The sequence below is a fragment of the Emys orbicularis genome, chromosome 12, assembly GCF_028017835.1.
Source record: "Emys orbicularis isolate rEmyOrb1 chromosome 12, rEmyOrb1.hap1, whole genome shotgun sequence".
In the NCBI taxonomy this organism is placed as follows: Eukaryota; Metazoa; Chordata; order Testudines; family Emydidae; genus Emys; species Emys orbicularis.
In genome coordinates this window covers 7,996,518-8,023,483 of record NC_088694.1, presented here as the reverse complement: position 1 = coordinate 8,023,483, position 26,966 = coordinate 7,996,518, and the positions used below count along the sequence as shown (strand labels likewise).

At 47.1% G+C, this 26,966-nt stretch overlaps 1 protein-coding gene across 1 annotated transcript; it reads right to left on the bottom strand.

Annotated features, from left to right (window-relative positions):
• Positions 1 to 375: 375 nt before the first annotated feature.
• On the bottom strand, positions 376 to 26,261 carry RBBP8NL (RBBP8 N-terminal like). Its single transcript, XM_065414959.1, has 14 exons — positions 26,195 to 26,261; positions 23,539 to 23,581; positions 22,049 to 22,144; positions 19,993 to 20,105; positions 17,406 to 17,478; positions 15,142 to 15,308; positions 14,260 to 14,342; positions 12,471 to 12,634; positions 10,092 to 10,938; positions 9,362 to 9,482; positions 6,132 to 6,193; positions 4,148 to 4,269; positions 4,026 to 4,030; positions 376 to 506 (listed from the first exon to the last, which is right to left on the bottom strand). The coding sequence occupies exons 1-14, from the start codon at positions 26,259 to 26,261 to the stop codon at positions 376 to 378; spliced, it is 2,094 nt and encodes a 697-aa protein (XP_065271031.1).
• Between the last annotated feature and the right edge of the window lie 705 nt (positions 26,262 to 26,966).

Genomic DNA, 26,966 nt, shown 5'->3' with positions numbered 1-26,966 from the left:
TTGTGTAAAACCAGTGGAAGCTCAGCTGGGTTGCTCCGGCTCCGCTGGAGTTCACCCCTGCCATGATACACGGATCTCAGCTGTGTGCCTAGGTTTTCATGCCTCAGACCCAGCAATAATGCTTAGCACTTCATCAGGATCTTCAAAGTGCTTTCCACATCGTTGGGAATTAGTCCCCCTGGAACCCTTCACGAGCTAACAAAATGTCTTTATCCCCATTTCATGGGCGGGGAGAGCGGTTATGTGACTTGCCCAAGTTGCGGAGGGAGTCACTATCAGAGCTGGGGTTCAAACACTGGGTTCTCTGGCTCCCGGTCCAAGCCTCTTCCCGCAGTCCACACTGTCTGGGATATTACTTCCTGTTGCACTTTTCAGTTAGTTCTCCTCAAAGATGTCATTGCCGCAAGCAGGGCTGTTGTGCTCCATTTCCTTTGTAATTTCTGCTGCATCAGCTGGTGCTTGGGGAGCTTTGATTTTCCTTCTTCCTCTCACTGACTTCTTATATGCTGTTAATAGGAAGAGGACCACGGGCGTTAACCACATAGCAATGGACTGTTCAGACCATTATTAATGGGATATGGTCAACAATTTCTAGGCCCAAACTATCATTTGTTTAAACCAAAATGAGGCTTAGCAAACTACAGAGGAATAGAAACCGTTTTCAGTTTTGTTTTAAATATCCACAGACGCGGGTATTTTAATGAGATTTCAATATCCCTCATGGGCTTGTGAACCTGAAAAACAGCAGCAAGAGTGGATGAGAAGAAGAAAGAGAACTTGACTCTGAAACAAAAGTGAAACTAATCGACTGAGTTTTAGGGACGGATTTTTCAGGCAGCCTCAATCTAGTCTTGCACATCCACTTTTTGAATGTGCAACCGATAGTGTGTACATCTCTTTTCTGTGTGCCAAACCCCCATTGGCCTCAGACTGGCAGATCTGCAATTAGTTATTTGGTGTATGAGAAATTGTTTGGTGTATGAAAAACTGCTTTGTGTCCATTTTGGGGCAGATGCAAAAGTGAGGGTCAGAGGCTGGAAGTCTCAACAGTGTATTATATTTAATTGTTGACTTAGTGCATGTGTACAGAAAGCCGGGAGATGCATGCACCTGCATTTGTATGCAAAGCCTACTGGTTGTTTGCACAGACTGGGCATTTGCACATGCAAAGCTTTCCTTGGGTGTGTGTACACAAATGTAGCCAGATGTGTAAGTGTTAATTTTGGATAGGTACAAATGGGTCTTGGCTTTTGGTAAATGTGGCTCTTATTTTCCTGGTGAGTCAGATGCTAAAAGGAACCAGTAAACGGGTGAAGAGAAAAACGGGCCAGATTTTCACAATCTGAATGTACAAAATGTGCTCCAAACTTGTGTTCAGAGTTATCATGACGACATGTGGAAGTCAGCTAACTGCATGCACAAACGGTCAATTCAGATGCAGCAGTGTGTACAGCCAGTCACATTGCACCCTTCAAATGAAAATCTGGCACCAGATTTTACAAAAATTCTGTCAATGTGTTTGTGCAATTGGCTGTGCAAGCTGAACCCCTGACAGTAAGGCTGGACAAAGCACTGCAAACAGCCTAGCACTAGCTGGTGGCTGGACATACGCCAGGAAATGTTTAAATACAGCAAAGATGATCGTGTATGAATAATCCCTGATTGATAGACTGACAGATCTTGTCTGTCTCCAAACTCTGTACATCTTTGTCTAATCCCACAGCCCACCCTGTAGGATCAGGCCTTTTAAGATTCTCAGCACCTCTGGCAGTGCCATTTCCACATCCGCCTTTGGTTTGACAGCTTCCAAAGCTTGGCTCCGGCGTTTGTTTTTAAGAGGAACTCCTTTATTGTTTGATCAAGTTTTCATTTGCTGCCTCTGTAGGTATTTCAGGAAGGCCGGGGGGGAGGTGAGAGGTGGCTGTTGCTTGTTATACAAGCCTCCTTTTAAGCTCAGGTGACAGCTGTCTATACATTTTTCAATCGGTCAACGCCGGCCTTTCTTTTTTGACTGCACAAAGAGGGCCACTAGCAAGCCATTTATGATGGAGCAGTATTTACGGCTTGACAGGCCTGCTGCTATATACCTCCCCTTATCGACAACAATTTTCTGCTTACTCACCTGTAGGAAATACCGGTACAACACATTCCATTGTTAGCAAGGTGAGACCTCTACGGCCACGCTTAAAGATCAACAGCGGTTGTGTGAAAGCTTTCTCCAAATGTCAATAACGCTTTGTGGAGTATTTCGCCTAGTCTGTCAATCAGCAGTTCTTAGTATTGGCTAAACAAACACTACAGTTTACACCTATTAGCTTAGGTGTTAAGACGTGCTCTCTCAGCCACTCCTATCCCAAGCTGGTTTGGCTAACCATTAGCAAGGGCTTCCCTGTTTGGAGATACATTAGTTACCAATGTACAGTGTAGCGTGTCTTATCATAAGGAACCAACTGTATCACCTTGGGCAAACATTTGTGCAGTGTGAAATTCACTTAGTGGGAAGCAAACACGCCCATGGTGGGTCAAGGAATAGGGCTGAATGCCCCTCATGTATTTCTCTTAAAATGCTAATTAATCAAGTGTAGGTCATTGGAATAGTTGTATAGGGGCCTGATCCAAATCTCATTGAAGTTAAAGCATAAAACAAAGGAACAGGATGGAGAATATTATAATGCCATTCTATAAATCAGCAGAACACCTGCATCTGGATACTGCGCGCAGTACAGACGGGGGTTCAGAGAAGGGCAATGAGAATGATCAGAGGCCAGGAAAAATGCCTCTGAAGTAAGACTGAAAAGGTTGGGATTGTTACCTTAGGGAGATGAGTAAGAGGTGACATGATAAAAGTATATACAATAATGAATGGTCTAGGGGGCAAGGGGCTGGGGTGGGGGGCAGATGTTGTTTGTTAAACAAGCCCCCTTTCAAGCTTAGGTGACAGCCCAAGAAGGGAGACCAAGAGCTTCTGTTCTCCCTGTCTCATCACACAAGAACAAGGGGACAGTCAATGAAATTGAAAGGTAGCAAAGTCAAAACTGATCAATAACTTGATTGATAACTAGATTGTGGAACTCATTGCCATAGAATGTCTTTGAGGACAACATCTCATAAGAGTCAAAGAGGGACTGGCTGTTTATATGGACAAGAAGAATACCCAGAGTTATAATGGTTAATGCAAACAGCGAGTTTTGGAAAGGATAAAAATGTCGTGTTTCAGGGGCTAAGACAATCTGTAACTACTAGGGATCAGGAGGAGACCTTCATGGGTGCTGATTATACCACATCTGGCTATTGTGGGGTTTTTGCACATTTCTCTGAAACATCTGGTGCTGGCTACAGTTGGACACAGGATATTGGACTAGATGGACCTCGGCTCTGATCCAGTTTGGTTATCCCTATGGAGCAGGCCCATACTGGCTAGTTGTAGCTAAACAACAGGAGACTTCTGACAGTCAGGCTCCATTGTATTTACTGACACTCAGCATTTGCAAACAATATCTCCCCCCACTAACATCTCCATCACTCACAGTTCCAGACCTCCAGAGACTGGAGAGGTCTGTGCCACAAGTTTGTTTGCTGCTCACGACATTCGAGAATTTGCCAAGGGAAAAATCATACAGAAAAGGAAGAAAAATAAAATGTTTCCATTCCCAGATGCCCATTTTCTCCCTTGCACTATCACCAGTTAAATGTTTTTTCAAAAAAAAATATTTCCCCATGCCCATTTACTGCTTGTAAAACCCTGTCCATACTCTTATTCCCCACCCATCACCATGGTATCTGCTGTGGGAAGTCCTCTCTGTATCCACAGCACCAAGCAGCAGCAGTGCAAGATTTAACTCACTACACCTCTGCCCTGGCTTGGAAGGACCTCCTCTAGAGTGCAGAACTGCAGGAGACCGGCAGGACTCCAACGCTTGTAAGCTTGGCAGGAACTTCACAGACTGTGACCCTCCAGTTCCTCCAAGCTCGATTACTTAAGCCCTCTCCTCTCACCACACCAGTATCCAAAACAGGGTCATGACCCTTACTAATTTTGAGGGACATGGCTGCGATTCAGGTAGCCTGGGGATTCATACCAGTTAGCTTCAGACAATGCAAGCTGGGCTCTATCAGAAGGTTCTTTATGAGCAGGCCCTCTTTCTGCATACCTGGATCCTGCCCTCTTTTCCTTTTCTTTTGCAAGACCTCATCCTTGTCCTCTGTGCACAAATGTTTTCCTTCTGCGTGTTCTTCTTGATGGGTTTCATGTTCATAAGTGGCAGCCACCTAGACAAATCAGAAAACCGGTCAGTGTTTGGCCCGCCGGACTTCTGATGACCCATCCTGTTGCCGTTGGATTCATTACTATCCCTTACAGCACAGTGCTAATTTGCAATTGTTTGTGAATGTGATGCTCACAATGATCCCAGGACTTTGCCCTTCTCTAGTGTCTGTCACCCAAGGAGCTCAAAGCACTTTGCAAATATTAAACCCAAGATTTCCAAACTGGATGATCAGCATGATGTGCCAGAAAGGGGCCTGACTTTCAGCAAGTACTGAGCACTCACCCTTGAAAAACAGCCCTCTTTAACATTTGCCAAGGTGGGCCCTCCCTGTAGGGTTGCCAACTTTCTAATCACACAAAACCAAACACTCTAGCCCCACCCCTTCCCTGAGGCCCTGCCCCCTGCTCACTACATTCCCCCTCCCTCAGTGGCTCACTCTTCCCCACCCTTACTCACTTTCACTGGGCTGGGGCAGGGGGCTGGGGTGTGGGAGGGGATGAGGGCTCTGGCTGGAGGTGCGGGCTCTGGGGTGGGGAAGGGGATGAGGGGCTTGGAGTGCAGGAGGGGGCTCAAGACTGGGGGGTGGTGCACAGGGGTTCAGGGTATGGGAGGGGGCTCTGGGCTGGGGCAGGGGGTTAGGGTGCAGGGGGGTGAGGGCTCTGTCTGGGGGTGCAGGCTCTGGGATGGGTCTCGGGATGAGGGGTTTGGGGTGCAGGAAGGGGCTCTGGGTTTTGGGGGGGCTCACAGCTGGGGCAGGGGGTTGGGGCACAGGCTTACCTCTGGTGGCTCCCGGTCAGCGGCACAGCGGGGGGCTAAGGCAGGCTTCCTGCTTGTCCTGACTCCGCACTGCGCCCCGGAAGCAACCAGCAGCAGGTCTGGCTCCTAAGCGGAGGCACGGCAGGTGGCTCTGCGCGCTGCTTTCGCCCGCAGGCACCGCCCCCGTAGCTCCCATTGGCCGTGGTTCCTGGCCAATGGGAGTGTGGCAGGATTCGGGGGTCCGGCTAAAGAGACCCACCTCTCTGCCAGGGAAACACCAGGGTGTTGTAATGTGATATTGGGGGGGAGGGATAGCTCAGTGGTTTGAGCATTGGCCTGCTAACCCCAGGGTTGTGAGTTCAATCCTTGAGGGGGCCATTTAGGGATCTGGGGCAAAAATCTGTCTGGGGATTGGTCCTGCTTTGAGCAGGGGGTTGGACTAGATGACCTCCTGAGGTCCCTTCCAACCCTGATATTCTATGATTCTATGATATTCCAGGAAAAGTAAAGCATCTTCCTCTTATCTTTGGATGTGCTGTATTTCTTCATGAGGTCAATATGTTACCAGTGTAACCAAACTAGGCTAAAGGCAAGGGATACCCCGATGGTGTGAGAAAGCCTTTTGTCTCTATAAAGAGTCATGCCGCATGTCTGGGATTTCCTCAGACAAAACCGGGCACAGGAAATGATATCAGGTATGGAATCTCCATCAGTGATTGATAGGCTGGGAACCGGGGAGTGAGGGGTGGGGGAACAGGAGAGAGATATCTGGGCATCTGATGGAGGGCAACCTGCCATCTCAGCAGGAGCGTGACTTCCTTTTATCTTAATCATGCAGGAAAAACTGCATGAGAAAGCAAAAGCAGAACTTTTCTGCAACCCAGAGACAGCACCTGAGCCCACTCCAGCCTGGGGAAAGAGTGTTTGTGTTGCCTTTTTCGTCTCATTTTCTATTGGAAACAGTAGCATATCTCTGCCTGACAGGAGTAGCCTGGGCTCTTCAAAGGGGCCCAGCTCCCACAAACGTTCACCACTGAAATTCCCAGCCTTAAAGAGGAACCAGACTTGGACTGCTCTTGGTGTATGTGTCGGCCAAAGGAAGCAAACCTCGCTGTCCGACGTGTCGGGCTCATCCGAGTCCTGCTTCACAGACTCTGCATCGTCTTCCTCTAGGGAAATAGAAGGGGACGGTTAACTGATCGGCTTTGGCAGTAACAATTCCTAGCCCCCTCACAGGCGTTACACAGAACCATAGTCACAGCTCCGGTCACTGATCAGAGCCACCGTCACTGGGACATCAAAACGAACGACATTTCAAAATGAAAAGGCAAGAAATGCTGGCACAACTCAGAGACCAGGGGCCAAGCTCACCAGTACTCGCCGGCTGCCCAGTGCCACACAGCAGACGTAAGCACTGGCTAGCAGAGCCGTAACTAGGAATTTTTGCGCCCGAAGCAAGGGACGGGGCAGCACATCCGGCTGTTCGGCGCCGGGTCCCTCTCGGAGGGAAGGACCTGCCGCCGAACTGCCACCGTTCTTCGGCGGCAATTCGGCGGCAGGTCCTTCCCTCCGAGAGTGACTGAGGGACCCGCTGCCGAATTGCCGCCGAAGAGCCGGACGTGCCGCCCCTCTCTCTTGTCGACAACCGGTGGCAATTCGGCGGCGGGTCCTTCCCTCTGAGAGGGACTGAGGGACTTGTCGCCAAAGAGCCGGACGTGCTGCCCCTCTCCCTTGCCGACGACCGGCGGCAATTCAGCGGCGGGTCCTTCCCTCCGAGAGGGACTGAGGGACTTGTCGCTGAAGAGCCGGACGTGCTGCCCCTCTCCCTTGCCGACGACCGGCGGCAATTTGGCGGTGGGTCCCTCAGTCCCTCTCGGAGGGAAGGACTTGCTGCCGAATTGCCGCCGAAGGAGAGACTTTCTGCGCCCCTCACCTTCCACACCCGAGGCAAGTGCCTCACTTGCCTCACCCTCGTTATGGCACCGCTGGCCAGTAAAGCTGGATGTATGGCTGTCTTGCATCCAGGGCCGGCTCTGGCTTTCTGGCCGCCCCAAGAAAAACAAACAAAAAAAAAACCCCGCGGCGCGGTCGGAGCCAGGGTGCAGGGGGACTCCCTGCCCTGCAGATGTGCCCCGGCTAGCGGGGGGAGGGGGAGGGAGCGGGGGGAGAGAGAGAAGGGGGGCGGCCAGGGCTTCAGCGGGGCGCTGCCACGTGGCCCCTCCCGCCGTGCCCCCTGCCGGGAGGGCTCTGCTCCAGTCGGTGGGGAGGGAAGGACGCGGGCTGCCCTGCCGGGCTTGCTGCAGGGCGCTCCCGTCCTCCACGCCGCCGCCCCCTACAGGGCGGCCGGAGCGGAACAAAAAAAAAAAGCGGCCGTGCCGCCCTAGGATTGGGCGGAATGCCGCCTCCTACAAGCTGCCGCCCCAAGCACCAGCTTGCTTGGCTGGTGCCTGGAGCCAGCCCTGCTTGCATCACTGGAGTAGCACCAAGTAACGGGAGCAGACTGGTGAGTCTGGCCCAGAGCTGAGCTAAGCAAAAGTCCGACCCAGTAATAAACTGGGTTCCAAAGTGAAGTCACCACAGGGTTCGTGAGGTCCAAGTCCCAAGTGTGTGTGTTTTGGCGGCGTAAGGGGATTGACTTTCAGAATAGCAATATAAAAGAAATGACTGTGGGGAACACAATCTACAGTAAACTCCGTCAATCGCACCCTGCTGTATCTATGTAGCAATCCCCCACTGAAGTCAATGGCCATGTCTAGACTGGGAAGAGAGGTTGTGCGATTTTTAAATACAACCTATCTTTCTAGGCTAGACAGGGCCAATGAGAATTTTGCTTGTGTATGGACTGCAGGACCAGAGCCAGAATGAACCAGCGCAGACGTTCCAAATAGGTTTCAAAACAATTCCTGCAGTGGACAAACTGAAAAACTGAAATGCACTGTTGTGGAGTCTCACAGTAGTGAATCTGTTCTCTGGGGAAAAAAAAAAAAACTGACTTCACTGCAAAAGGTTTCCGTTGTATATTGGGCCAGAGGTTACAAAATTCAGGCACATAATTGCACACCAAATGCACACCTAATGTATGCACCCAATTACTGGGATTGCAGCTAATCAGGACTTGCAAATGACCAAATCTAGTTGTTTGGGAGCACAGTTACCCAATCCGCACTCACAATGGCAGATTTATGGAGGTATAAAGGTCAGTTACTCCCTGAAATCCAGTAGGAGTTGGGCACCTAAACTGCCCTTGGTGCCTTTAAAAATCTAACCCCTAACTTCTAAGGTACATCTTACTGCTCTTTGGAGGGGAGACTGGCTGCTGGCAACAAAGGACCACAATTTAATTAATTGTTAATTAAAAGGTCAAAAGAGTGAAATGCCTGCAAGCTGCATGGAAACTATTTAAAAACATCATAATAGAGACTCAAACTAAATGTATACCCCAAATAAAATAATAAATAAAATAAAATAATAATAAATAATAATAATTAATAATAAAAAACCAGTCTGTCTGCTCCATCCCCAGTGCCTACTAAAGTATTTTATATAAACAGTATTTCCCCCCCACCTTTTTAGTGATGACTATAGTTGTAGCTGATGGCTCCATAGTCCATTCCCAATGCTCCCCAAAGCATTCATTCCCCCATTTGATAAGCAGCTATTTATCTTCATTGCTGGTCCAGATCATAGACCCAGTTCTGGTGGCACAAAGAAGCTGGAAAATTGAAAGCTCTAGCCCACTGCATGGGGGGATCCTTGAATGACTTTGAGCCACTGCATGGCTCCTATGCCACTTACCCTTCTGGCCCTTGGTATAGAGACATGTCTGTGTGAAAGGGGGCATAGCCAGGGCATCTGTGCACGCTAGGCGTGATCCCTGGCTGCAGGAACAGCCCTTAGGGGTCTGTTGATGACTGGCACAAAGTACAGCAGTCCTGAGGCTGCTTTGTTTTATGTCAGGGAGCTGCCGATGTTCAACACCTTTGACAATCAGGCCACTTCCATTTAGGTACCTATATATGAACTGAGGAGTCTCACATTGAGACATGTAAATCTGAAAATTGTAGACTTGAGGAGCGGTTTTCCGAGGCACAAATGGGAGGTAAGCATCCAACTCCGCTGACTGCCATGGGAGTTTGGTGCCCAGGTGACCTTTGTGCCTTTGAAAGTCTTCCTCTTGGAATTTAGAATACAAAATTTAAAACAATTGCCATATATTGCATGCATGTTTCGGAAGCGCCGTCCATAGACTTTCCAGTGCTAAGGAGATCAGCACACCAGGCTCAAAACACTGTCTGCTCCTGCCTTCTCAAATGTTGCTTTTCCATGGGGCTTTTTACCTGTTTGAGCATCTGGTTCTCGCTTCTGTGCCCTAGGAGACACTCTCACCCTGATCTCTGAATCTGTTGCAGGATCACAAGATGTTAGCTTGCCCGCGGGCTGTCCTTGTGAGGAAGGGACCTGTAACACATGGCAATAGCTGTATTAATTACAAACTGATGGGAAGAACTGCCAATGCCTTTATTGCTAGAGACGCTGCCTTCTCCTAAGGCGGTGAATTGAACTGGTGCCCCGCTCCAGCCTGGCAATGAGTATAACTGCAAAGATGCACATCTGCCCCTGGACAACAACAGATAGGGGTTTCTGTGTATTTGCGGGACATTGCCACAGAACCTGATGTCCCCTACGCACAGATTCAGCAGGGGAGTGGCAGGCGCAGAGTCTCTCAATGCATCTTAATCCTAACCCAGAGGAATAAAACCCCGAGGCTTAGAGGGTAGTTACTTTCCATGGTCCATTCAGTCCTGGGTTTCCTCTGAGCCTGAGAGCAAGGACGCTGATCAGTGCCCGTTGTGGTGGTCATTTTGCAATGTGCAAATCTGTCCACTAGGGACAGGACTGGCACCACCGACCTGTTTCACACGCTGTGGGCCACAGTAGAGCCATCAGGTCAGAACTTTCAGCAATAGTGGTGATGCCCATTTTAAACTGCGATCGGCCCAGCAAGCTGACTGCTGACCACAGCCTCCCTGCGGAGGAAAAGCGGATGCCAGCGCAAGATGTACTCACCAAAGGTGCCGCAAGGGCCTCTTGCTCTCTGGCACTGAACTGCTCAGTCTCGTTGCCGATTTGCAGCGGTTTGGCCGCAGGGAGCTGGCTGCAGGCTAGGTGGGAGTTCTCATGCTCTGCTCTTGGCAGCACGCTGGAGCTCCGGCCTGTCTGAAGAGTGGGGCTTTCTGTACGGATCGGACTTGGACTGTCAGCCTCACGCTGTTTGGGGGATTTGTGCCAGCTGGCAGGTTTCAGGTTTTCACTCCTTCTGCCATAATCTGACAGGTCCAGAGGTGTGTCCAGGAGACATTCTCTTGCTGCCTCTGCCTTCTCCCTTTGCTCCACGTTGTCCCTGTTTATCCAAACAACTTTCCCTTCTACAGGTTCCTCCAGGTACGACCTCTCTTCTTTGCACCCCCTGGTCGGCTGCGGGGAAAGGGGCCTTTCCTCAGGAGCAGCTGGAACCAGAGTTGCATTTTGGTCGCCTCCTGTCCTGGCCCTGAATCCTTGCTGATGCTCTTGTGCCAGGAGATACTGGAGCCTCTCTCTGTGCTTAAGAAACGGAAGCCTCTCCTCCAAATGCTGGTCCCGCATGTACACCACAGCTCCAGGGAGTTCTAAAATGGCGGCCTGATCTTCCCATTCCTCCTGCAGCCTTGTTCTGTCTTCAGTCTCTCTGGCCTGTAGCAAGTGGCTTGGCAAGCTATTGTCCCTATCTGCAGAAGCGCTGTTACTCCTGAGTCCAAACTGGTGCAGAGAGAAATGTTTGTTAAGGAGGCAGAGCTGCTCCTGCCTGGTGGTCAGTTGGAGAGTTCCATAGGACGAAGTGGCTTTGTGGGAATCTGGTTTGTTTGTTCTTAAGCAACTAAATGAAACAAACGAACAAACAAAAATCATTAAACACATCAAAGGCAAGTTTCCAGGTGGGTCACCTCACTATCACAGTGTCCCTTTTTAGCCCCTGGTTTCCATGTGCTGCCCCTGATACGCTGCTGATGTAAACGTGCAGAGCTCGGTTGAAATCAATGGAGCTCTGCCAGTTTACACTGGCAGAAAATGATACGTTGGAGCAAGTGTGCACGCCCACTTGTGCACACATACAGTAGGTCACGCATACAGTAAATACATCTGTGCAAAATCTGCATTTGGGTGTGCAAAGCAAGTAGCTGGGTGCACAACTACGCTGTCTGCCTGTCTGTAAAAATGGGTGTGTGCCTACTGGCTGTAGATGGGTCAATCAGTTGTGCACTAAAGCTCCTGTGATGGCCTCCATCTTGTCTGCCACACCAAGGATTGAAAGAGGGAGCTCCAGAAACAAGCGGCTCCAGCGTGAGCCAAGTCTCTCTAGCTGGCTCAGAGCCGCTATGGACAAAGCACAGGGGGACCTGTAACACCAGGGGGCTACACAGACCTGAACAAGTGGCGTCCAGTTGAAGATAGAGCTTTAGGCTGCCAAAACCTGACAGTTTTACATTGCTGCTAGAGTCTTTCCTCCTTCCTTCAACATACGCACTTGTAGAGTTTTACAGCCACATTTAAAGAGGCCCAAGCAATGGGTGAGCTGTGCAAACTGTGTTCAGAAAACCCTGCCTCTATAAATCGAGTCCCTGCTTGTTACTATTCCTCGGCATTTGGCAGTGCCCGGCTTCATGGAGAACGCATCCAAGCTAGGCGTTTGCTGGGGGGGAACTTACAGTTTCTGAATGAGTCTGTAGGTCTCACTCAGCCCTAATTGCCACTAAAGTTAATGGGAAGTGAGGAGCTCAGACGTTACTGTGAGGAGCGCCACAGAAAAGCCAATTGGATTAGATAAGGAGCAGTGGGGATCTCTGCCCAGTGCTCAAATCAAAAAATTTTTCCCTTATGTGTCAATCTCTGCAATTCTCAGTGCTGGCCAATTGCAGAAGGCCAGCGATATTTTAACAGATTGTTCTCTAGGGGCCTGATTGTCCTCTCATTTGCCCTGGTGTAGATCAGGAGTAAACTCATTAAGGTTGAAGGAACAATAACAACATAGCATAAGAACCAGGCTCCTGGTGTTTTCTGCCTGGGATAGTTGCAGAAAATAGTGGGAATCTCAAGAAAAGTCTGTTCTTGTGAGATTTCCAGCCTGGTTTGCTGGAGTTAAGAGGTTTGGAGGCCTTATCCAAGCCTAAGCTCCAAAATTTGTGTGGATTGGATCTTCCTGGTTCAAAGACCATGGTGGGGCTTATGTGCTGGCTGGAAGAACTGGCTTGTGATGGAGAGAGAGAAGCAAAAAGAAAACCCACCAGTAAGACAACAGCTGCTTGATACAAAGCCCTGGAAGTCAATGGGAATTCTTCCATTGATTTCAATGGGCTCTGGATCAGGCCCAAGGAGACTGTGATGTATCAATACTGAGACGATGCTACTCACGCCTCACGGCTGGGGCTGCGCTCACGCTCCAGGAACAGTGAGTTTTTTCTTGCTGGTGGTGACGTTGCTCTCCTGGCCGAGATTTTTTCAGGGAGGCACGGTCTGGAGCCAGGTCTCACCAAAGCGATGGTTCCGTGCAGCTGGTTAGCTATCCTCTGGGAAGTCTAAAGGCAGAGGAGAAAAGTTTGCATGTCCAGGACTATCGGGCTTAAAGCTCAGCTTGTTCTAAAGGGCTCTCAGAAATGATCCCCAGGTGAAAGAAGCCTAGCTGACTAGAGAACAATGACAGCAGAAAACCCTGCTTACTAGTGGTCTTTGTTAGTGAGGCTACATTTTGTCTTATATCCATTTACATTCAAGAGGTGATAAAAACGAGTTGCTACATTTCCAATGAACAGCTGAATGCTTCTTCAATACGGTGTTGGAATTTTAAATAATAATCAGCCACGTATTTCCCCAAGGAGGCTCCATTCCAACACAGCATCGTGTTTTTCAGCAAGTCCTAATTTATTCCTTATTTTCCAGATGCATTGACTTACGGAGCAGGAAGTCATGTAACTTATCTAAGGTCAAGCCAGGAGTCAGTGGCTTAGCCGAGATCGGTCAGTTTCCCAGTCCTTTGGTCAAACCATTAGACCCTATTTGCATGAGTTTACAGCATCCATTTGCTTCACTGGTTTATTTCCAGGGGAGGTTCCTATTCTGCGGCCAGTACAGAATGATCTTTCTGCTGTTGTAAAAAGGCTCTGAATAAGCCCTTACTCGATATTTTTGCCTACCCACTTTCCGATGCCATCAACCTCTACTGTTTATCTTCATTAACTACTCTCACAGCCCGCCTGCAGCCTCAGCAAAACCCCCTTCACTTGCTGTTTCATCTTTATATGGAGTTCAGATCACTGGTTCCAGTGCCAGAATCAGGGCCGGCTCCAGGCACCAGCGAAGGAAGCAGGTGCTTGGGGCGGCCAATGGAAAGGGGCGGCGCGTCCGGGTCTTTGGCGGCAATTCGGCGGCGGGTCCCTCAGTCCCTCTCTTCCTCTTTGAGCTGCCGCCGAAGTGCCGCTGAAGAATGAAGCGGCGCGATTGAGCTGCCGCCAATCGGCTTTATCTTTTTTTTTTTTTTTCTTCCCTTTGCCGCTTGGGGCGGCAAAAAAGCTGGAGCCGGCCCCGGCCAGAATTAAGCACGTGTATGTCTGAGCTCCCATCATGAGACCCAATGCTATGGCCGCTGAGCTCTGGGGGCACGACGTCTGGCACTCCATCCCACCCCGGATCCCTTGGCTGAAATGCACTTTCAGTTTCAAAGGGGTGGCAGGTTAGGAAAGATACAAGCTCAAAACCAACAGTGGCAGGGATTCCCCGTCTCTCTGAAAATATCCCACAGGATAAGGCTTCAGATGTGGGCCTGTGGAATACCCCTATGGTTCAGTCCTAAGAGATTTCTCCAACTACCTATTTAAGAGGGGAGTCAGTGTGATTTGAAAAGGAATGAATGCGGTCACACGATAATGATCAACTGCTGCTAGGCAAGTTCTGAGGCTCCTAGGGAATATAAATGTGAAAGCAAAGCTGGGACGGTGACTTTATCAGCAGGAGATACGATAGGAGTTTCCAGTTCTGCCAGTGATGTACCGGGTGACCTTGGCAAGTCACTTCATCCCACGTGCCTCCATTTCATTCCTCGTCCCATCCCTTTCACAGCTTATCCAGCATCAGGTCCCCACGGGAACGATGCCCAACTTGACGAGGACAGATTGACAGTGCTAAGTATCCCCAACGGAACTCTTACCATTTCCAGAGCATGTGCTTCTTGGAGAACAGCACTTGGAGAAATCCTACTGCCCAGAGAACATCTCTGCCCTGCAGACGTCTCTGAAAACAAAGGCGATAGCCAGTCATTGCGAAAGCTGTGCAGAGTTCCATTGCGTCTGCCCTGCGTTTTTTCCCAGTTGTTCCATCTGCACATGGCGCTGTAATGCAGCGGCCTAAAAAGTCTGGCCAACCAGTCTGATAACTGGGATATCAATCAGCACATCGTAGCTATAAAAAGCTGGCAGGGCACCAAGCGCTTCCCAAGGAAGATTTCTAGCTATTTCGAGCCAAATTTTCTGTCAGACTCAAGCCAGCCCCTGAATTTGTATGCTCGATTGCATGTGCAATTGACAATGGGGGCAGGGGAGGGGGAAGGAACAAACTGCACGAACAGGTGCTTTGTGTGTGCAAATCAGTGGCCTGGTTTGTTGTGCAAAAGGCTGCCTGCACATTAATGGGAGTGTGCCCGGTATGGGGGTACAATCAGTGGCATGCGGATTTGGAGGCCAATGCTGAAAAGGGAACCTTTTTGTCTCACTTTTGATTCCAGATGGAGCCCTAGGTGCTCTCTGGAAGGAGGCTGCCAGAATAAAGGGAAAAGACTCGCACTTCCCACACATCATCTGCGATGGATGACACTGGAGCACCTCAGGAGAATATTTTCCTCTAAAGCACTGCAGCTCATGTATTATTTGATCTGCAATTCCATGCAAACCAGATATCATGCTCTAGATTAACGTCCATCCTGGGGTTCTGATGACTTCGGCTTTTGCTCCCGTTTGATGTAGTCAGAATAACTCACTGCTGCAGCCCAGTCATTGGTCCCTACACCCCCTATACTGGAGCCAGCAGTATATACCTTCTCCCAGCTGTTCGCCAGGCTGTTCATGATACCCTTCTTCTGCTTCTCTGCTAGCTGCTTTGTCTGTGCTGGGTTTCCGGCTTACTGGGGAGAGTAAAGCCAATGGTGAGTCCGGGATGGAGCTGCTTTCTCTGGGGAGGGCTCTTTGGTGCTTTGTTCTGTCACTGTTGCAATGAAAAGGAAACAAATGAATGGAAAAAGAAATGAGACAGGAACCACCAGTTTGAAGACTGCCCCAGCGCGAGTTCTGAGCGCCAGTGTTTCATCTTAACTGAATGTGCAACAACTCAAGAGCCCTGGGAAACAAGGTGATCGGGCTTCCTGAGCACTCACGGAAACATCTTCTTCCGTTTCAGCTCATCACAACTGAATTTCACGCTGAGGTTTGCTCTGAACCAATACATCATCCTGGGCCACCCAGAGGGGAGGGCAAAATGGGCGGTTTGCCCCAGGCCGTCTGTTTGAGAGGACTCCCAAAATGATGGAGGGGTGGCCAGGCCAAATTTGAGTGAGAGTCATTGCGAGCTGGCACCTGGGGTTTCAGTGCCACTCAAGTTTGGCACCTGCCATCAACTTGCCCTCCCCGGGCAGGTCCAGATTCCTCTGTCACCGCCATTAGCCTCATCATGCTGAGCCTGAGGTGACTTACCAGGCCGAGAGCCTGGAGGTAGGAGCAGGGTCAGGGGTTGGGGATACCACTCACAACAGTGCTGGAGCTCAGGGAGAGGTGGGACCAGGAGTGGCCCCCCGCCTGAACACAGGGCAGTCTCCCCATCCCCATGGGGAAGGCAGTGACCCCACACACCTGGGCTTTCTCTGACCTTCCATCCTCTCCCCTCTTCTTCAACTCTTTCATATCCATGGCAACGTTTTTGTAAGGGTGTGTGTGTCGGGGGGAGGGGGGGGGTGTCTCAGTTTCAGATTTTGCCCTAGGCACCCCAAAACCCCAGTGCAGCCCTGACACCATCTCAAAGCAAAACTCAGTTGATGCAGCTGAGTTTCCTCTTAGTCTGCTATGCAAAATTTCATGGGAAGCCATGACATTGGTGTGGATTCAATGCAGACCAACAACTGGCCCATGTGCTCTCAAAGTTCTGTGACAAACTTGGTAACTCTGGCAGGGGTTTCAGTCTAGCCATATACGGCCCCAACGCAGGGAGGTTTTGCAACAAACTTTTGCACAGCTCTAGTTCAGTAAGTCAAGCTAGTTCCAGGTCTAGAAACCTCTGCAGTCATTTGAGAGATGCGAGATACGAGAATTTGTGTTAAACTGAGGAAACGTTTGGGTTCCAAAGCAAGCATGTTTCTCTACTGATCTCTTTATGATAATTTCTATGGATTTTAAACCCCTAAGGAATGAGCTGATTTGTATATATTGGCTAACCTGACATGTTACTTGGGTTTCACCAGAGTGCTCTGCTAGGTTACTACTTATAGCAAACATCCTCTCCCCTCCTAATCCCTCCTGAGTCTCTTTCTCACAGTTCATTTTCCCATGTGAAATGTGATCCATTCCCTGCAGCTCCACGCTAATGGATCAGCATTCTGCCTTTGCCCAATGTCCCAATGGCTTTGCCAAGAGCTGTTAGATCTAGATAGGTGTCTCCACAGATTTACTCAGGGCGTGAACGGTGATGAAGCTGGTGATAATAAAAACCAAGAGTTAAATCCTGTCCCCATTGAACTCACTGACAAAACTCCCATTTCACATCAGTGGGGCCAGGATTTCACCCCACATAATTAGTACGTTAGGAGCAGTGCACTATGTGCATGCCGGGCGTGTAACGAGTGCCATTTGGTCCTCAAGTCTCAGAGACAAGGGGTTCAGCATACACTTGCAGTCAGAGTAGGGGTTTATTCTCCCATTCACTAGTGGGGCGATCACTATTCAGTCAAAGAACCTGACTAAAGGGGACCCAGGGTCAGGAAACTCCCTGAACTCTCCATGATCCCCCTCCCCATTTCACCCCATGACATCACCAGTGCCAAGCATCAATCCTGCCTGGTTCCAATGAGGCTGAAGATGAAGAGGTCTCTATTACATGCAGGTGGACAGATGGGTGAGGGAAGGAACAAGAAGCTCATACTAGGAAGTTGGAATAAAAACAATGGTGCAGACTGTACAGGCATCTCCACTCCCTTGGCCAGGAGGTTCTCATACTGGGCTGGCTCAACAGTGTCCAGGGTAGTGCCAAGGTCCTAGGGGAGCCATCTGGCCGGCCCTACGCCACCCAATGAGTTAAACCCAGAACTGAGCTTACTCCAGGCTCCGTAGCCTCTTCAGTTCTTCCTTCTGGTTTTTATTTTCTTCCTTCAGCCTGTTCATTTCATTAGCTGCAGAGAGAGACAATGAGTGCGGCAGGTTAGGGATCAGATGTGGGCAAGATGCTGGGAGCTGAATGCTGCCCTGAGGAGACAGCCTGGGATGGGCAGGATTATGATGAGCATTTAAAAAACCCCAACAGATTCCAAATAAAGGTGACAGCTTTACAACAAGGCACAGATGTGCCATGACCGCAGGGCAGTTGGTGAAATCTCTCCTGCCACCCTCCATCGAACCCCTCCAGAGACAAGATGCCAAGCGCTCTGCAGCTGAAGTGGCTCAGAAGGGCCAATCAGCAAGTGCTCAGCATCCCTCCAACGAGGCCTCTTCAAAATGCTGTTTAAGGTCAAACGCTTGCAGATTTTTTCCCCATTAGAAATGTGCACAGCGAGCGTTCCAGCACCATGTGGCAAAGGTGGGAGTTTCTACCTTAAATACCCAGCAACGCGAACTTCCTTACTGTAGTCGACCTGGCTGTTCATTGCCCTCCGTCTCCCCCTACTGGAGCAGTACAAGAGACAGACTAAAATGCCCGTGTCTGCCTTCGGGTACACATTATTATCCACGGTGATGTCACAGCTGGGAGTCATAACTCCTGAAGGCAGCATGCCCTCTGGGAATGGCCTTAGAGCATCCATCAGTGAGTCTGGCTCTATAATGTCTCTCCTGCAAGCATCATCTTCAGGAGATGATCCTTCCAGGAACGGGCAGTAACTAGGAAATGCAGGCTGACCCCTATTAGTAAACAGCATCTCCTCTCCATGAGAGCACCTGCTTCCCCCCAGGAGCTTACCCTCATACTGATGGCATCCTTCGCTGTAAAGTACAGGTACCTGCCTCTTTGCAATGGTAGTTAAGGCCTGGGCTTGCTGTGCAATGTGGGTATGAAAGTATGTTAAGTATGTTAAGACAAATGCAAAGTGCTCCACTTAGGAAGAAAAAATCAGTTTCACACATACAGAATGGGAAGAGACTGTCTAGGAAGGAGTACGGCAGAAAGGGATCTAGGGGTTATAGTGGACCACAAGCTAAATATGAGTCAACAGTGTGATGCTGTTGCAAAAAAAGCAAACATGATTCTGGGATGTATTAACAGGTGTGTTGTGAGCAAGACACGAGAAGTCATTCTTCTGCTCTACTCTGCTCTGGTTAGGCCTCAGCTGGAGTATTGTGTCCAGTTCTGGGCACCGCATTTCAAAAAAGATGTGGAGAAATTGGAAAGGGTCCAGAGAAGAGCAACAAGAATGATTAAAGGTCTTGAGAACATGACCTATGAAGGAAGGCTGAAAGAATTGGGTTTGTTTAGTTTGGAAAAGAGAAGACTGAGAGGGGACATGATAGCAGTTTTCAGGTATCTAAAAGGGTGTCATAAGGAGGAGGGAGAAAACTTGTTCACCTTAGCCTCTAAGGATAGAACAAGAAGCAATGGGTTTAAACTGCAGCAAGGGAGGTCTAGGTTGGACATTAGGAAAAAGTTCCTAACTGTCAGGGTGGTTAAACACTGGAATAAATTGCCTAGGGAGGTTGTGGAATCTCCATCTCTGGAGATATTTAAGAGTAGGTTGGATAAATGTCTATCAGGGATGGTCTAGACAGTATTTGGTCCTGCCATGCGGGCAGGGGACTGGACTCGATGACCTCTCGAGGTCCCTTCCAGTCCTAGAATCTATGAATCTATGAATCTATGATAAGGAATTCCTCGCAGTTTACTCTGGGTGGGTCTTTGGGATGAGACCTTAAAACAGAGACCTGCTTTGTCTACCAGGACAAAGAGCCAGATTTCCAAAGGAGTCTCAACTCCCTTTCCTTCTCCCAAAGAACTCTGGGATCTTTAGGGTGAAAAGTGCTTCTTCTGATTGCTACAAGCCAAGTGGCAATGAAGGGTAGAGAGGACAGACAGCTACAGTACAAAGGAGATATATGACCAACCAGCGCCTGGCTTTTACACCTCCGTGTGAAAGTGACACTTGAGGTACAGGGAGCGAGGAAGATCAAACTCATAATGAGGAAATAAAAACGCAGTTGCTGACACTTTTCTCTTTCTTCAAGCAAAACAAAATACCATAATCCCCAGGGATAGCAGAGACAGAGAGAAAAATACCCTTGGCTTGTGCAGTGCTCATGTGCTGCCAAAGACTCAGGAGAAAATTAATCATACATGTTGCTTGATTTTCCTTTACCAGTACAGAGCTGCTGCTGTATATTTCCTGTATTGTCCAGAGTGTTGCCTCAATCTTGCCAAATGGATCTTTTTATAAGTGGCTGACGTTGCCCGGCCCATATGCACGTGCTGTAGCAAAGTCCAGTGTTGAAATCTCTTTGATAAAATCTCTAGTGTTTATAGGAAATGTTGATTTTCCTAGGCCCAGATGTTCAGATCTGCACCCCCTGACATGTCCCCATTGGACGTGTGCCCCCAGGATTGCACATACGATTGTGCCCGAATGATCAGTAGACACTTAAGGTGCAAAAGTGCAAAATGCCAGCAGGGCAAAGCTGAAGGTCTATTTAGCCTCTGTACTTACTGAGGATGAAGATGTGCTGGAGACTCTGGAAGTGGGAGTTCTCATACTCATTCTGCTTCTTCTTGGCGAGCTCCTGGGCAACCATGCATCTGTCACAGAGACCTGCTCTCAACCTTAACAAAAAAACCCAGAGCCAAGAAGCTAAGTTATCCATGCATGGCTATACGAGCAAATGAAACTCAATCCCACCTGCACTTGGAGGCAGATCTACAGCACCAGGACAAAGTCGAAATCTGGCATTCATTACACCATGACAGTGATATGCTGGGCAAAAATCCACACGTCTAGTTTAGTGAGCCTTTGGACACAGTGTGTAGAGATACACAATTCTTCCCTATGGCAATCAGGTGGAGATATGAATTTTCAAAGTGGCTAGTAACACAAGTGAAAAAAGTTTCAGTAAACTCCATGGCCCAGATTCTGCTCTCGGTTACATAGAATCATAGAAATATAGGGCTGGAAGGGACCTCAAAAAAAATCTAGTCCATCCCCCTGTGCTGAGTCAGGACCAAGTAAACCTAGACCATCCCTGACAGGTGTTTGTCCAACCTGTTCTTATAAACCAACCAGTGAGGGGGATTCCACAACCTCCATTGGAAGCCTATTCCAGCACTTAACTACCCTTATAGTTAAAAAGTTTCCCTAATATCTATCCTAAATCTCCCTGGCTGTAGAGTAAGCCCATTCCTTAGGAACATAAGAACAGCCATACTGGGTCAGACCAATGGTCCATCTAGCCCAGTATCCTGTCTTCTGTCAGTGGCTGGTGCCAGATACTTCAGAGGGAACAGAACAGGGAATTATCGAGTGATCCATCCCCTGTCACTCAGTCCCACCTCCTGGCAGTCAGAGGTTTAGGGACACCGATAGTACTGGGTTGCTTCCCTGACCATCTTGGCTAATAGCCTTTGATGGACCTATCCTCCATGAACTTATTTAACTCTTTTGTGAACCCAGTTATACTTTTGGCCTTCACAACATTCCCTGGCAACGAGTTCCACAGGTTGATTGCGTGTTGTGTGAAGAAGTATTTCCTTATATTTGTTTTTAATCTGCTGCCTACTAATTTCATTGGATCACCCTGGTTTGTGTTTTATATAAGGGGTAAATAACACTTCCTTATTCACTTTTCCTACACCATTCATGATTTCATAGACCTCTATCATATCCCTCTATCATATCCTTAGTCATCTCTTGTCTAACCTGAAGAGTCCCCGTCTTTTTAATCTCGCCTCATATGGAAATTGTTCTATACCCCTAGTCATTTTTGTTGCTCTTCTCTGTACTTTTTCCAATTCTAATATATCTTTTTTTGAGATGGGCGACCAGAGCTGCATGTAGTAGTCGAAGTGTGGGCATTTATTAGCTATCTTCCAGTGATCTGGTACAGAGGCTGATTTAAGCAATAGGTTACATACCACAGTTAGTTCTGCAATTTCATATTTGAGTTCCTTCAGAACTCTTGGGTGAATACCATCTGGTCCTGGTGACTTATTACTTCTTGTCCTACCTTCAGCAGACATGGAGAACAATTGATCACTGTTGTTCTTATAACAGCCCTTAACATATTTGAAGGCCCCCCCTTCAGTCAAGACTAAACATACCCAGGGTTTTTTTTAACCTTTCCCTATAGGTCAGGTTTTCTAAACCCTTTTATCATTTGTGTTGCTTTTCTCTGGATTCTCTCCAATTTGTCAAATGTGGCACCCAAAGCTGGACAGCGTAGTCCAGCTGAGGTCTCACCAATGTCAAGAAGAGCGGGACAATTACCTCCTGTGTATTACACATGGCACGCCTGTTAATCACATCACTGCAAATGCAACAACTCCCTTAATTTCAATGGATTTACTGCATTTATACTGGTGAAACTGAGAGCAGAGTCTGGCCCCATGGGTTCTCAATTTGTTAACACTAGTTAGTGAGAAAAAAAGATTCTGATGCTATATTTCACTCGTTGAAAAGACACTGAAAAGCAAGCTCTGTGTAGGCATGTATACTATTGGGCACACAACAGCATTAGGTCTCTCAATCAATCAAACAAACACACACCTCTTACCTGTTTTCTAACACTTTCACATTTTCTTTAAGGATCTTCTGCTGTTCCCTTAGCTGGTGGTTTTTAGCAAATAGCTCTTCAATTCTCTGGGCATCTCTAATTCAGGAGGCAGCATGGGACAAAACAAGAAGGTCATTGGATTTGCCCCAAATATCTGCTGCTTTCTTCTCAATGTACTGTCAGCAGGCAGGATTTATACACTAGCCCAGTCACGCCCTCACACTATTTCTATTACTAAACTACTATTGCTTTGTGTAGCAGTAAGTGCATTGGCTGGATGGGGATAGAAACATATTAAATGCTGGCACCAGAGCAATTTGGTGCAAGGTTAACAATTCCCATTGGATAAACAGGATGGAAAACAAAAGGGTACAGACTCCGCTGAGCTAAAAATTGGGTGAACCAGAAGGGCACTGATGACAGACTCTTAACAACAGGGGATGGAATCTGACTCAAAGCCCAGGGATACATGATGAAAACTTCAATAGGATAAAGGTCTTGGATACCACTGCTTTGTCTGTCACTTCCATATATTTAGGCGTGGAAGGAATAGATTTTCATTGGTGAATGCTGATAAATGTCAATTTCACTGTACACAGAAACCAACGAAAAAATATTTCCATTGGTAATAATCAAAATTTACAGATAGGCAAGGTAAGAAAACTGCTGCTTGAGAATATATTATAATTTAATTTAAGGTTATTTACGTGGTATATTTTGACATGCAATGTTGACAATTTGTGTTTTTTGAATATCGTCTACGGTCATTAGATAATTATTGTCTGACACTCCCCCCATAATTTCCTGCAATTGTGAAAGTTTAAATTGGTACAAATCAGAAAAAAATGCTTAAAAAACCATAATTCTGCACAACTGTAAAATTTAAATAGCTAAAAATAAAACAAATGCTTAAAATAAACATTGATATTATCCATAAAAATTATTTAAAAAATTGAATACTGCCCAGCCTATATATATTGTGTTACAACAACGCCAAGCCCCGACCCACAACCCAAACCTATGCGTGCACCTTAAGGTTACAAAGTCACACACTTAAAAGTTAGGAAATGTCAGACTGGGGGTAGGGTGGGAGAAGAATATCTCTGGCTTAATCTGATTGGATGCGTTGCAAAGAGTTTTTAAACTCTTATGCCATGCCAGGGCAGGAGACTCAGAAGAGGTTCTTTATGTGCCCCACAGTATCCACAAATTCTGAGTGGACAGCTTGGTAAATCTGAACTGCCCTCGCTAGGTGGCTTCCAGTGTAAGGGCATTGCTGCTTGCTTTGCAGATTATATTAAAAGAAGACAGTGAGTTTGCTTTCGGGCTTGCCTTCTTGTTCCAGTTTGTGGGTTTTTAAGTTAAGGGTGCCTGCAGCCCAGGGCCAGATGCCTTCAATGTTATGAGTAAATAGTGCAGCCCTTCCTCATCCCTCCAACAGAACTTTACCACCACAGCCTGGAGTAGAGAACAAAACTTGCTTTACTCACCGACACTTCTCTGTTGTCAGCTCTGTGAGCTTTGTTTGCAGTCCTGGAATAATTAATGAAGGCTCAGAAGATGGGTATTTATTGCAAAATACGTGACAGTTCAGAAACAGAATGTGCTATCATAACTTTCAGCAGAGCATGGCAACTTAAAAGGAAACTGTTAGTTTGAAAATCTCATTTCTGAAAAACAAGGTTCTCTGCCCATGTTGTTAGTTTATTTCCTTTACACCATTTACTATTTTTGCATTCCCCTCTGCTGGGATGATGAAAGCAGTCTAGTCCGTTTGACTTTTATTGCTAGTTAGTTACAAAACCTCATTCTCACTAGAGCTGGGCAAAATATTTTCAGTGCAGAGTAAATTTGCCAAAAAAAATTGCATTTTTCAGGTCACTGAATTCTGGGTTGAATTTGGCAAATAGTTTTGGCTGAAAAAATTGATTACTAACAAAACAAAACATTTAGATGATTCCTTTAGAAATTTAGCTGTATTTATGTATTAAAACAAAACAAAACAGTGTGATAAACACTCCAAAATGAAACCAAATGAAAACCTGAAAAAATTCATTTTGTTTCTTTTTCTTTTTCTCCCTTTTTTTTGTTTCATTTTGGATGCTTTTCAATCTGAACTGATTTTTTTGATTGGCTCCTGAACCGAAAAATCAATGATTCACTCAGCTCTAGTTCTCATGCTGGCACAATTCCACACTCTTTGGTTGCAAACCACGTTGGCAATATTTATAGCCCAACTAGTATTCTTTTCCTCAACTGATTTGAAGAGAATTTTTTTATGCAATATCTAAATTTGGGGTCTGAGTTGCTCAAGAGTATCCTTTATAACTGTGGTTCTCAACCAGGGGTACATGTACCCCTGGAGATACGCAGCCGTCTTTCAGGGGGTACGTCAACTTGTATAGATATTTGCCTAGTTTTTTACAACAGGCTACATAAATAGCACCAGCGAAGTCAGTACAAACTAAAATTTCATGCAGACTTGTTTATACTGCTCTATATACTATACGCTGAAATGTAAGTACAATATTTATATTCCAATTGATTTATTTTATAATTATATGGTAAAAATGAGAAGTCAGCAATTTTACAATAATAGCATGCTGTGACACTTTTGTATTTTTATGTTTGATTTTGTAAGCAAGCAGTTTTTAAGTGAAGTGAAACTTGGGGGTACACAAGACAAATCAGACTCTTGAAAGGGGTACAGTAGTCTGGAAAGTTTGAGAGCTTTAAAACATCACAGGGTTAGAATTACAGAGAGTGAGACTGTATTTATAACCCAGGATAGTGTAAAATATAACACAAGGGTCGGTAACCTTCGGCACACGGTCAATCAGGGTAATCCGCTGGCGGGCTGCGAGACATTTTGTTTACATTGACCGTCCACAGGCACGGCCCCCCGCAGCTCCCAATGGCCACGGTTCGCCATTCCCCGCCAATGGGAGCTACGGGAAGCAGCAACCAGCACGTCCCTATCTCACGGCCTGCCAGCGGATTACCCTGATGGGCCACGTGCCGAAGGTTGCAGACCCCTGATATAACAGTTTTATCCAGAAAGTTGATGCTGGAAATGCCTTTATACCAGAACAATGGGAAGTAGTAGCATGTGTTTTCTTTCTGTAATGGCGTTGCTTTTAATAATGTACAAGCTGTTAATGCTCTAAAGAAACAAACTATCCTTCCTTACTCTAAATTTTACTGTAACAAAGACTTCTCACCCCTGCTAATTCTGAACTATCTTTCGGGATGGAGTTTTGCTTCTTTCCTCTTCCTCTTTGATCATTTACTATTCAAATAAGTGTCCAATGACTGCCTCACCTGAAGTCAGATATCAGTGTCCTAATAGGTAAATTGCTTCCCATTTTCACTCTCCTGCCAACTCCTTATTTATTTTCCAGACATGTTATCCTAGACCAGTCTGATGCCCAGCTGATAACAGCTAGTGCTTCCAACATAGGAAATTCAGACAACACAGACCACAAAGCAGGAGAGGAGTAGGATCCTCAGAGTTGTATTTTGCTTGGGTGGGTGGGAGTATTTTAGGAAAGATTCATTCTACACTGCTTTGAGCAACCCCCTCCCACCTCCCAAATGGCTGGTGAGGGAAGTATAATTGCATCATACCATGTTGAAAGGACTCCAGAGGACAGGGAAATCAGACAGCATAAAAATAACAGTCACCATGAGTTTCTTTTTGTGGTATGAAGTGTTGCTGATTTCCACACTAAACCTTATGTTCTGTAAGGCTCCCAGGGCTCCATCTGGTACACTTGTCATCCAGGATATTTTAGTAGTGCTCAGATATTGGCACCAAACCCCCAAGGTGCTCAGATTTGCATCCGGGAACGTCTGAAACTCTAGAGCTTCCTGAAGACCAAGTGGCAGGGCACCCACATCACCAACCTCTTCATTTTCTAGAGGCCCATGATCTGATCCTGCCTCTGTGCCTCCCACGGACCCTGATAAAGGACACTTCAGCTGAGCTCTGGGTTCCTTTCCCAGGCTCTCTAATCGGCAGACACACCTCCCCAGCCCAGGTTATTTGGAGCTAGACAGAAGGGTCTGACTTTGTTTTCACTCTTAGCTTTAAAAACGAAATTGACTTTTGCCTCTCTGCAGAAATGATCCTGAGGTTCTTCTTACCTAAGACCTCTTTCTCATGGATTTCCTTGAGCTTATTCAAGAAGTCTGCAAAACTTTCTGTGGCCATGTTCAGGGTCTTCCCACATGCCTTGTGGGTATGTGAATCTTCTGCTTCCAGTTCAAAGTTGCTGGTTTTCTTATCGTTCAGTCCTTAGCCCAAAACAAAAAACACACAATAAGATAATTAGCAGCATCCCAGATATCTAAGATAAACAAAATATCTTATGTTTCATGTTTTTTCCAAGTTTTAAAAATATGACAAGCATCTAATCTATCCAAATGGAGAAAGCAAACTCATTTACTCAACCATTAAAAAAAATAGCAAGTACAGCCCAGCTCTCTCCTGGCTGTCCCACTCTGTCACAGACCCATGGGGAGAGGGGAAAAGGACCTGATATACAGGGGCAAGTAAAACTCATTAGACACCGGATGTTGTCAGGTCACAAAATAAACAAATAACCCAGAAGAAAAATGTTATTTTACTCTAGCCTCAGCGATCATAATTGTTGGAAGTTACAGGCAACAATATTTGGTTAAAACTTTTAAGGCAAGAATAATTTTCAAGTTGACAGTGACCTTATAATCACTGAAGAGATTTATGTTGGCATAAACTCTCTCTCCCATTACCCAACCCACAACGTGCATATAAAATATAGTGCATGGAAATACAGTAGTTATGTGCACCACTTCCCTCTGCTGGATGGGATCAGTACTGATCAGCTAAGTTTGTTGTAAGACCTGAGTATCTAGCACAGGGGTGGGCAAACTGTTT